This window comes from Lepisosteus oculatus, chromosome 20, assembly GCF_040954835.1.
Source record: "Lepisosteus oculatus isolate fLepOcu1 chromosome 20, fLepOcu1.hap2, whole genome shotgun sequence".
Classification (NCBI taxonomy): domain Eukaryota; kingdom Metazoa; phylum Chordata; class Actinopteri; order Semionotiformes; family Lepisosteidae; genus Lepisosteus; species Lepisosteus oculatus.
This window is the reverse complement of record NC_090715.1, coordinates 5,071,705-5,084,465: the sequence shown is the minus strand read 5'-3', so window position 1 is coordinate 5,084,465 and position 12,761 is coordinate 5,071,705. Positions and strand designations below refer to the sequence as shown.

Here is a 12,761-nt window from a genome sequence, read left to right as displayed (position 1 = left end):
AATTGGATGAAACGGTTAGAAAATGAAGAATGGATGGATCGGTCAACAAAAAAACACATGTCCTCTCTCCTGTCCTGCAAAGGTTTTCCCCAGATCAAAAACAGGCACACAAATGGTAACTGTGGCAGAGCTCCAACAACTGTCTCATTACTGTTCACGTTTCATTACTGGGCTCAAAGCAGCACTTTGAATTGGGCTTGAGATGGCTCAATTAGGTGGCTCTTCTCCACAGCTTGTTTGCAAGCATCAGCAATACCGCAAACCACAGGTAAGAATGGTAAATTAAACACCACTTTCCCCCAGACTACCAAAAGAACCTGCTATTAGTTCAATAAAAAAAGCCTTTAAGACTGAAGTTCAAATTCCCATTAATTCAATGTTAGGTTGGAGAACTACAAAGAGGTGTCCTGCTCTGACTAAGACTAAAAGAACTCCACCTTTTTCATTGTGAACAGAGAAAAATATAAGCAGACTTGATTCAGTTACCAGAGTAAACTACAAAATGCAATAAAAGGTTGTTAGAGAAAGGGGTGTGGAATACCTGGTTTTCTATCAAGAAACACATGGATCAGCTCCCTGAAACAATTATCTAGATGCCCAATTAGAACAATCAAATTAGCTAGATGGGCCGAAAACAGCCTCTTGTTCACAATATGTATTGTATTTTACTGTTTATGAATACCAATGTGCTGTTTATCCGATCAGTGTCTGAGCCTCAGGTTATAATCAATTCAATCCAAGCACACCACCCATTCAGAAATAATTTCTAATCAATAATGCATCATCTACATCTCACCCAGATGTTTTTTAATTTAGAACAGACAATTATGTTTTGAACTCGTTTGGAATGTTTGGAATCACCAATGGTGATTTTCACGTCTGGGCTCACAGTTACAAACCCTGGGACGGCACACGGGAGAAGATGAGGAAATTCAGACTGACTCTTCTGACCCGCTTAACCTTGAGCCACTTGTCCTTTAACCCGTCACAGGCAACACAACCCATACTGGACACTCAGTTCTGATTGGAGAAGAGGCACATCCATCACTAACAACACTTCCCATCCTATCACCAGAGGTGCTCAGCCAATTGTGCTTGGTGAATCCTGGTATTACCCTGAAACCTCTAAGCACAGGATTTCTGAGGATGAGATAACAATTCTTAACCTTAATTAGAAATAACAACTTTAATAATCTATTACCAAAAAACCTGTCCATACCTGGTAAGGTTTATGATTACTCAAACTCTCCACGCAGGGTTAGACCTTTACACAGCACACACAGGGAATATGTAAGAGACAGCTATTAAGCTAGGTTAGGTATCTGCAACTCCAAATTGCATCTTATTGCTTTTCTTTAGAAAATGAACATAAAAACTAAACAGAAAATGTTGCAAGAATAGAATTAAAAATAATCTGCCTTCAAAATTTCCACATATCCCATTTTTTCTGAGATGATAAACACCTTTGGCATGGCATTGCAGAGTTACAAAAAAGTAATACCGGGGCTGAGAAGTTTTTTTTTTTGCTTTAGAAATTTTATTTGATGAGTTGCGTATTTTTTACTGTTACTATTCACACACTTCAGCATTCACGTGTATTCTTGAAGCAGGTCAATAAGAGGAATGATTTGAGAACAACAGAAGAAGAAAAGTCTTGATAATGATGATGAATAATAATCTTTACACTGTTATAGGGGTCTTGATGACTGACAGTGGTTTTGGAGTGTACCCCTTACAGAACACTTCATTGAATTCCCTTTTTAAATGAGTTCGATCAACATCATTGCAAGACAATAATAAGCTATGGAGCATATTTTCTGAGCTCTTTCAGTCTAAGCAGTGTTACAGTCAGATGAAATCCTCAATCAATCACAGTTAAAATATCCCTTCAGTAGTTTAAACTTAGAAACGTTATCAGATGTTCTGTAAGAACTGCAAAAACCATGGTATCCTGTGCAATACATTTGGATTTCTAATTATTTTTCTTTCCAAGAATTTGAAAATGTAGGAGTGTGTTTTGTCTCAAGTACAGTTAATAATGAAATACTTTTATAATTGACTTTAGTAGACAAGCCTGCAGTGATCAATGTTTTCTCCAGACTGCATAGTCGTTTAAACAACTGCCAGTTCCTTTCAGGTTTGTCACCACCTGATCAATTATGATCCCAATTGATGTTTAATTCTATCAGTTTCCTCATATCTAAGCTTGGTTTGATTTGACTTGTTCAGAAAGGGACTGTACCTCCAGTCATTCCCCCAAAAGAATCCATTCTACATACAGTAATCTATGTGCCCTTTCTGATTCCAGGTACAGTAGAGGGTTAAGAACCAGAAGGTGGGCTCGTGGAAAAAAAAACTTTTATTTTCAATTTGAACAGTTTTCATTTTCAGTTTTAATTATCCAGTAGACTAGGCCTTTGTGATAGAAATTAGTAACTAGCTCAATCAAATGATAATCAAATGCCTTCTCTTGTTTCCATCTACTGACTTATGATATTTTCTTCAATTTTCTGTGCTAACACGTTTCAGAATTCTAGGTCTCCAAGGCAAATCCTCAGTTACTGGAACAGATCTTTAGATTTCCAACCACTTGGCATCAGTCCCGCTTCTCAGCTGCTTTCGGCCAGTTTGCTTGGCACTGTTAGTTATTTTACATATTTCACCGGGAACTTTGTGTTCTGACAGTGCCTATGAACAGTTCACAATCTGGTTTATGACAAACTCCATGATTCAGGCAAATATGACCATTCAACATCTCAGCAGTACCTCAGATGAACTTGAACTGGAGAGAGAACTCTATGCCTGGCATCAGAATGTTGTGTGTGTGTTTGCCTTCTGGGTCTTCTCAGGAATGTAATTACTGCATTACAGAAGCTTTGGTCATTTTTCTCCCTTCTTCATGCTTTACAAAGTCATGCGAAGAAGAATTCACTTCTTTCCTCTCTGTGCTTACAAAGAGGAAGCCATTTACTCCTAGTAAGGGTTCAGGCAACTCAGGAGCACAGGGAGCAGAGCAGGACCGCACCCAGCAAGGAATGCCACACAAGGACAATTTAGAGACACCAGTAAACACAGCCAGCATGGGAAGAAGCCAGAGGACCTCGTGCCCATGGCGGAAAATGCAATGTCTGCATAGAAGGATTTTTGTTGTCGGCAGCGGTGATGCCACCTTGCTGCCCAAATAAGATGTCATATTTCTTTCTAATTTAAATATTTGCAATCAAGAATCGAATACCTACTTTTATAGTCCTACAATATAGATAAAATAGTTGTCTGGTTGTTTTTTTCTGTTTTATGTCTGGATTTGCTTTGGATTTTAAGGCCTTTGGTGGGCTCTTTAGAGGAAACAGAAGTACTGAAACTCCTGAGTAAGTGATCGTGTATCTCCTATCCCTGCATCTCAGCCAAGCCTGTTACACAAGGCTAATTAGCAGCTAACACAACTTTTTTATGGAACATCAAAAGAGAAGGCACACACAGCCCTGAGAGGCAGGTTACTGCGGGGTTACAAAAAACACAGCTCTTTAAATCCAAACAGATCCCCACTAATTAATTCATCCTTACGTGATTCAATTAAAGTAATTAAGCAGCCCTCTGTTTCTGAGAACCCCTGGCTGAAGCACAGATCATGTGGAAAACTCAAAGTTAGGAACAGACTGTTAAAAGCTGCACTTGTAGCTGTGGATTAGCAATGGGGTTGTGCTACGTGTTTTATTTTTTAATTTCTGTATTGGCAATAATTTATGATATATCCATGCGGCTTGGAATTGTTAAGTGTGTGTTTTTTTTCCACATTTCAGCTGACTTGAGAGGCACATCCTCACTGATAGCACCACCACTGAGGCATCCCAGAAGCTGTCCGCATGGGTCATGAGTTGCTGAGAGTAGGGAGAGCCCTGGCTGACTAATCCTACCCTACCCTCACTGGGGCTCAGCCACTCGTGTGCCATTACTTAAGGGACTCTGCTCACAGGTGACCTGCAGCTCATGGCCTGTTATCATAGAGAGCAGCCTGTGCCAACAAGAGCACATTTACCTGCTGAGTCACCCTGGAGGTCCCCAAGTGCTAAGTACTGTTCCTTCTGCAGGTGAAATCTCATCAGATAGTCACGTTATCAGTATGAGCTTCATAACAAGAGTTACACTAGACAACTGGGTGTGATTTAAAATAAAGGGCTGGGGAGGGGATTCCTTAGTGTCATCTTTTCAAAACTCTTGATCTGCATTTCGCAATAGGGAAATACAATGCTTTTGGATTCTAAATAAAAAATATTAACTCACCGGGAAACGTCTACTATTGTTTTCTTTTACAGTACAATACAGCTGTATTGGTGCAGTATATCAGTATACCTGACTTCAATTAAACATGTCAATTTTGGTTTTCAAAAGCATTCATTGATGTTCCGTGTTGTTGTGGTTGGTTGATGTATGACATATATATTTTTCAACATAATCCCAAAGGAAAGTTTTCTTCAATTATTGGAATATTCCAAACAGAACACTGGTAATTTGTTTTCAATTATATTTGAAAACATTGGTCCTTGCTCCTCAATTTCACTACGATCCACACACTTCTATAACTCCATGCTCAAGCAAAACATTGAAAACAAAGCAAGTCAGTCCACTAATGTGTATGTGGATATCATACCACAGGCAGGAAAGGTACATGCTGGCCTTTAATATGCACATCTTGAGTCGGCCCTTTCTTTTAGTCCTGAGGTTCTCATCTGGTCTCTGTCCAGTCAAAAGCAGAATGCAGTGATTGTTCTTTCCTCCTGCTCCTATGACTAAGCACAGACTGATCCGAGGCAATGATTTGGCAGGCAGCAAAAATAACCTGCTTTGATGATGGTCTTCGGTTTCCTGTGCGTCTTATATTTGTTAAAACGACGACGGATCTGAATCATCTCTTACTATACAATTGAATACAAGCCTGAAGCCACAGAAAATGACTAGCATGTAGCAATTTCCACTCATTCTGCAGCATGCCTCAGCTGGCTCTCTTTCCTACTTGTCTTTATATAACTCAGATCAGACTTGTGTCGGAGCAGGGCATGTACACGTAGCATGCACAGGTCTCTGTGCCCCTGCAGGGATTTGTCCTAGGTTGGCCGAGGGCTCCAAGCAAGCACAGCACCACTCCCTTGACAGCAGAGAACTCCACAGCATCAAAAGACCATGTCCTCTGCCTCATTCTACTGTACATCGAGTTCTACACTGTCTATATTTCAGAAGGGAGTGACATCACTTTGGGAACTGGCTCAGTGCATGCCCCCTTACAAACACCCACTACCTCCTTCAGAAACTCACATTTTAGCTCCACATTCTGGCCCCCCTGAAAGTAGCTTTATTAATTGAATCTGCTACTCACATGTCACATCTCGTCCAGCATTTCCGGTTCAAAGAGCCCCAGATTAAATGGCACAGGGGGCTGCACCCCACTGAAAGGGTATTATGTAGTGTTTGGGGTCAAAATCAGATTTGTTGTTTACAGAACGACAAGAAAGAAACCAGGGTTCTGCCAGCTCTTGCTATATTTATGTCTCGATCATGTGAGGTCGTTTTGTTCCACCAGTTAGAAATAATATGCAAACACCTGAGGGCAATCAATATTTATTTCTGCTGTATCAAAATGTCCAGCATAAGAAGGCAAATGTCCACATTAATGGATGGATTCAATTAATGAGAACTATGTTAAGCTTGTGGCACTGACTTTTAATTCTATTAGGAATGTAATAATCTTAATGTTAACAGGAGGGCTAGCTAAGGCTGAATAAGCAGTAATGTAATATCTGAAACATCGCATCATTTTATCAAGGTTTAATAACCCTTTTCTCAATATAGAAGGAAAGACGGACCATAAAAACTATTCACAGTCATTGCCAGTTCAAGCTGGTTTAGGGGCAGTCGGTCTTCTGATGTGAAAGGAGGTGGCCATTGGGCTTGACCATCTAGTTACTGGATTCATTGTGTTCAGTAGGTTCCCTGTGGTGGCTGTGCAGTGGATCTATGCTCTGAACTACTATAAAACCCAACCCTGTAGAGTCAAAGCACTTACACTATATACAGTATTAACAGCCAACTGCATCTCTGCAATGCCTTCATTGACAACCAAAAACCATATCTACCAACTATTAATAAATCTAAATGATTTATAGTGATTTATAAGAGGGAACTGCAACTTACTGATTTTTTTATGTGACAATTGTCTTAAGCAATTAATTGACCTTTAGATCCCTTAAGTTTCCAGATAATGAAGTTGACAGCTTGACTTCAAACCAAATAAATATCCCCTGGCAAGTATCCAGAGGGCCCCAATTTAAGGTTTCAAATGAGTCCATCACTTCTTAATGAGTCCAGTCAGTAGCTGAGAAGACCAGTGCTTTTTCTGAAGAAGGAAGGCTCAACTTTGTACTTAGATTGCAATCCATAAAACAGAAACATGTGGAAAGACACCCTGATCTGTTTCTTTGTCCCTTATCCAAACACAGTAATCCAAAGATGCAGACAAGTGCTATTGTTTGTGCACTTGAAGCTGAGCATAAGGAGAGTGATTGAGGCAAGAGTCCTCCTGACACTGCAACCCATGTCCTGAATCTTAAGTGATCCCAAGTATACTTATTCTACTTTCTAACTGGCATTCTGGAGCATTGAACGTACAGCAGCAGAAATGCAAAATCAGAGGCATGGACAGAAACCTTTGAAATGTTCCACTTTTCTCTCATGTCTTGTGCTCTGGACCTCAGTATTCTGTAGCATTCGCAATATGCTACAAAGCTGTCCCTGCTTTGGTCAAGTCAACTACTGTACATGCTACACTATGCCACACACGCACACTAGAAAAGGATTGACTCAAGGGTTCCTCTGCATTATGGTTTCATCCGTTTCAGGAGTCGCAAGCTGTGGGCTTTCATAGCAATAGGTTTACAGAAACAAAATACCAAATACATCCTTTGAACAAAATTCCACGTTCCTGCCTGCGCACATTTTTTCAACAAATGTACAAAGGAAGAAACACAAACCTGTTCAGCAGCTGGTACAATAAAATCGAAAATGGATTAAAAACTGCTGTTCAATGTGGGTCCTATCTGCCTTGCCCAGCTCGTCGCAGTGTGACAGCTCCTCCCTGGAGCCCTGACAGTGCAGCGATGTTCCAGGAGAAGAGGGGCGGAGCCTCCGAGGATAAACAAGGGAGATTCGCGAGCGACTCAGTGGAGTAAAGACAAGACCGACAGTCTCGTCTGCACTTCAGCCCCTCCCCCTGTTCAACACGGAGGCAGAGGAGCGGACCGTGGGCCCCATCTTCCTCAAATCCGATCACCCCCTAACGCATCCAGCATAACACCATTCCAACACATCGGAATGTGCCAGTTTGGAGATGCTGCCCAAAGGGAATGAGTCTGCAGCCACACAAAAGCCCTGCTCTTGGAAAATGGGGAGTGAGACCACATCGACTTCTACATAAGCAGCACAAATTGGAGATTGACCATGCAGGCCAATGAAGAAGCCCACCATTTAACTCCTTCTTTAACTTTGTTTACAGTACTATACCAGTCAAACACGGCAACAAGAGAGAAAACCAATTCCTTCCTTATGCTTTAGGTGCACACAGAACACCTTTTTAACCACAGTAGTCCAGAAGTCCAAGCATGAGTGCTTTTTTTGAGAAATATCATAGAGACATACCACAGCTGTCCACCCTAGAAAACAGGTCTCAGTTCCCTTGGCACTTTACCCAGAGTTACCCCCAGAGAAACACAGGGCTGTAGAGCAACACCATTCCATCTGGTATCAGACTCACTACCTAGCAGGTTCCTTGCAGACAGTCTCCAAAAACAGCCTTTTCTTACAGAACAGCCTGGTTATACATCTATTCTGCATTCTGTATGTTTTAGTTGACCTGTTAAAATACTGCTAATAATAATTCATGAGTTCTTCAAGGTATTCACATGTACTGTACATGCAGCATGGTTACTTGTAAGAGCTACATCAAGGTCTTCTGACTCTGTACAGTGCCCAGATGGGTGTTGCCCTGGTATCAACAGCTCTGGACTAGCTCAGGAAACACACATTTGCAATATTCTTAATACATTTTATTTAATAAAAATACAGGCAATGCTAATTAAACCAACAAAATTGTACTTGGCTTATGAGATACTGAGATTTTACATTGAGTCTGATCTGTTGGGTTCTTTTGCCTTTTAATATTTTGCATCCTTCCAACCAAATGAAATATTCTTTAACAATGGGTATTTAATTACAAATGAGTGATAGCTAAAACCACCCCAGAAGCAAGACTCGGAACAGGGCCACCCCACAGCTGATGTGTATGAAACCTACATCAGCAGCATCGACACAAATACACAAATTTTAAAAATCAAATTGCATGTTTACTCAAGCACTACTCTGTCCCCAGAAGTGTACAGTTGTTGCTGTGGTAACTATATGACCTATATTTCCGTGGTGTCTTAGTAATGTAATGTCATGGGGACGAATGCAAAGGGGGGGTGCGTATTAAAATATGAATGAGAAACAGGAGGTAGCGTCATTACAGGGAGAAATTAAACAAAGATAATAATATTTGACTGTAAACAAATCATATTCAACACTGAAGAAATAAATAGCAGTCAAATGTTGCCTTGTCCAGCAGAAATCTATCCGAGCTGCAAATATCACCAGTAATACACTGGGTTACACACGTTAAACCAATTCAGAACAAAGATGTATGAAAACAAGCAGGAGATCCCTGCATAGATCAGGAAATTCTGAGTGAAGTACGTTGTTAAAAGATACAACAACAACGTCCACCCTGAATTTGAGCCCACGACCCTGCTCTCCAAAGGCTGAAGCTCCTGACCACCGGTTAGGGCTGCTGCCTGAATAGTAACATTATTGCTATTGTCGTGTATTAAATACGAGTAGGTTACATTACAGGTTAAGGGCGGTGTATTAAATACGAGTTAGTTGCATTACAGGTTAAGGGCGAATGGGACGAGTGGATGGCGAGGACGTTGACCATAACTCAGTTCTAGTCTCTCTGTATTCGTTCCTGCACGCTTGTTTGCTGTGTCATCCTGATTCTGTTCCAAACTGACCATGACAGACAGACGGACACTGCCGGCCGCTGGTAACCGCTGGCCGGACACTCAACCCGTTTTGCAACACTTTTCGCTGGCTTCTTCAAATTCCTCTTGGCAGGAGATCGATTTTTCAAAAGAGGGCTATTTTTTTCTCGGCACATAGAAAATAACAGGAGAGAAATAGAACACTTGACCGTCCTTCACTTACATATTTACTGGAAATAACTGGTTATCGTTTTCTGTAGCCTTATTTTATCTATAGGTGTGTGTGTGTGTGTGTTCGTGTGTGTATCCATATAATGGACAAGCAGTTATTTTGTTATCAGGTAACCAAAACGAACGGTTCTAAGCTTCTACTGTCAGAAAAATTAAATCTCCTCTCAACAGATGCTACAAATGGTTTATACAAACATCGCAGTCTGAAACATATTAAATACCCCTGCATAAACAAAACTGATTTGTCATACAGAAAAAAAGGTTTATTTGCATGCAAACCGCCAAGCTTTTAATAAATGAGATGCAATTATAAATCATACCTTCATATCATTGACGATAGCCTGAAAAAGCCCACCCAGAGCTCCACACTCCTTTTCCACCGTCTCCATATTAACACATCCACCGCTCACAAATTGCTCAATGATAAGGATTCGAATGAAATGCTCCTCCAAGAATAATCTCCCAGGCACAAACGATAACCCAGCTTTTTTTCTCTCTCCAGTATCACGTATGTGCAAAAAAATATTTTAAAACACAGTCAAGACAGCAGTCCCAGATGGTTGGATGGTTCGCTAGTCTGTGCCCGTTTGAGATTAGCGAGTGATGGTGAGGAGAAGAGAGATTTTTATTTCTCTCTTCCCAGCTCCCGGTTTACTCCCCGCGACAGGAGACAAAAACCGCAGACGTCTCGACGACGGGCATTTTTACCTCTCCTGCCTGATTGCTATGTAAAATCACGGTTTGGGGGGAAAAAAGGGGTGGGTTGTAATGCTGAGACGTGTACCCAAACGTGAAATGGTCACTCACTGGAACACCGGTGCGCACTGCGCTGCCAGTGATCGCGGTTCGGGCAGTCGGCTAGGAGCTGTACAGCGAGCGGACAGTAATCCGATCCATGGGAATCGGCGAGGGCCGGTCAGCTTTCTTGTCACATGGCGAAGAGAGGGAGGGACACCCCATCACACACACAACAGACAGCCTGGGCTTCAAGCGCGATAGAAGGGGGGAAACGTCAAAGAGATTTACTGCTTTACAATGAGACGGTGGGGGGTGGACGATGCCTGCGTTTCTGCATGCGCCCGTGCGAGTGAAACATGGGAAGCCACCGGGGGAAGGAGCTTGTGGGAGTTTTTGTTATGCGAGACCGAAAAACGGTTTTAAAATGTTAATTCGTGAGATCAAGCAGCATGTTGGATATTCCAAAACTTAAACTATCATTAGTGTTAGATATGATTTCAAAATCATTAGTAGGGTATAAGGAGCAGAATTCTGTTCTTAGTATTCTACAAATCTGCCACTGTTCAGCTATAAACGGTTTTGCTCAAATTGTACTTCAAAATGTAAGGTGTTTTATTATTGCCGCTCCATGGGGAATATAATAAACCCTAATACAGTATGAGGATTGGAGTTTTTTATTTTGGTATATCACTAATTTTCCGAATTTACCATGCGTAAATGATCAAATCACTGATGACATAACATTTTTTTAAAAACGTTCACCGGACTCCACTCCGCAGTTTAATGAAATTGGACATGTGAATTGACATATTTCAGTCAACTTCGGATTTAAATAATGCTTCTCTTCATCATACCTTCAGATGTTTACTAACACCACGAACGTTTCTGGGATCACACTGTAGTGTGCATTTCACACATGTATGCAATAGACTGTGATCGTGAAATTGAGAGTCCGTGACCACCTGTGGGATTTCGTTTTCCGGATTAGGGAGTGAGGAAATTTCAGTATTTCCACAGAAGCACATACCCTTGAAAGAAAAGGATTTTTTTTCGTTTCCGGGGACTTCTCATTGAAAGCGCAGTGGGTTACTTAAATAATAAAGACTAAATGAATGATTTCTCATGCGCCGCAGGAACGGAAAAGCCCTGTTACAGCATTACTCCATTGTGCATGTAAATGTATAAATATAGTGTACCTGGTTATGTAAATAGTGTTAGTAAACTAGTCAAGGTACATGTGCGCAATATCATCTCTGAGAATTACCGGAGATTACCCTCCGTTTCACCTGTTAATGTCGAACCAGATCATAATCCCAGCAATTCCTAGATAAACGGTACAGTATACAGTACTACTGAATTATTGGTGAAAACACCTGTGATGTTTCACCTGGTTTCATTTCAGAACCTAGGTGTTTAATCTCCGGAATATTTTCCGGGTGAATCTCAATAATAATAATGTATAATTTCCCATAAATTAACTACTCTTTTTATCTATACATTCATAGACGTTCAATCATTGTGGTAAAAAACAACTTTTGCAGCCATTTCAACTACTTTACAATAGCTTATATTAATTGCCTTTTGATTCATTATACTGTATAACCTTGTCGGTATTGTCGCTGTATATAATTGTGAAAGCTCTGACAACTTGTTTTGAAGGCCGTTGGGAGAAAAAAAAATCGAATTAGAATATATACAGAGCCGTCATAAATCTACAATATTGAAAACCAGGGTTAGAACCACAACGAAAACATATCCAATCATATTCTGGAGGATTGCTCCTCAGTATTATGAACTCTACTCCATTTCTCTTTGCCAGCGGTCACTTGGCATTCCATTAGCGCACTGAAACACTATTTTCTCCTATCCGAGTTTTGTAAGCATGGTCAATTTATGTCTGGTTCAGAAAAAAATACATACTGCAGTAGTATCTATCATTTCTGCTGTACATTGGGGGAACAGATCAGCTTTTATTTCATACAATTGTGTAAGATGGAAACCAGGCAAGACGTGACCATGAATGGGTTTAACCTTGACTAGGTCTGACTGTCTCAAGTATATAATTACCTACTTCTGCTGGTGAGTTATTAAAATAAAACAAAAATCTATTACAGGCTGCCTATTCTGTCTTCACTCGGGTGTATTTCAGTGGTGTCCTATTTCATTCTGAAGAGACTTAAGCAGGCCAGATCCTCAGAGAGGTCAAATCTCTTGTCCAAAAATGTCCTGTTCCCATTCACAGAAACTGTTAAGAAAATAATGACTGAACGTGTCAGTACCAGGTATCTACACAAACGGTTAGGTCTTACTGTTGGGTATTTTACAGTTTTACATAACAGAAAAAATTATCAACTCTAAAGGACACATTTCTATTGCTTCTGTGTTTTTCCAGATATTAAAATGTTAAAACATTAATCCAATCATCCAGCCATTTTGTTATTGCTTCTTCCCACCCAGGGTTGTGGGGGAGCTGGAGCTTATCCTGGCACGCTATGGGCAAAGGGCAGGACACTCCTCGGGTGGGATGCCAGTCCATCACTGGGCAGACAGACACAAACACAGACGCACACACCCACACCAGGGCTGATTTTACAAAAGCCAATTAACCTACGAATGTGTTTTTGGACTGTGGAAGGAAACTGACGCACCCAGAGTGAACACAGGGAGAACATGCAAACTCCACACAGACAGCACCCCAGCTCCGGAAATGAACCTGTAGCAATGGTA

General features: G+C 40.9%; 1 protein-coding gene across 10 annotated transcripts in view; it reads right to left on the bottom strand.

Moving 5' to 3' along the window:
* The window catches only part of mtss1lb (MTSS I-BAR domain containing 2b), a 72,068-nt gene extending 60,202 nt beyond the window's left edge, over window positions 1–11,866 (bottom strand). For 5 of the 10 annotated variants that reach the window (XM_015368538.2, XM_069181342.1, XM_069181341.1 and 2 more), the window contains exon 1: window positions 9,617–11,866. In XM_015368538.2, the coding sequence (XP_015224024.2) occupies window positions 9,617–9,685 (69 nt within the window). In that variant the 5' untranslated portion in view covers window positions 9,686–11,866. The remainder of the gene's footprint in view (window positions 1–9,616) is intronic. The other 5 variants (XM_069181345.1, XM_015368547.2, XM_069181344.1 and 2 more) reach the window with 4 other exon arrangements.
* Window positions 11,867–12,761: the final 895 nt, after the last annotated feature.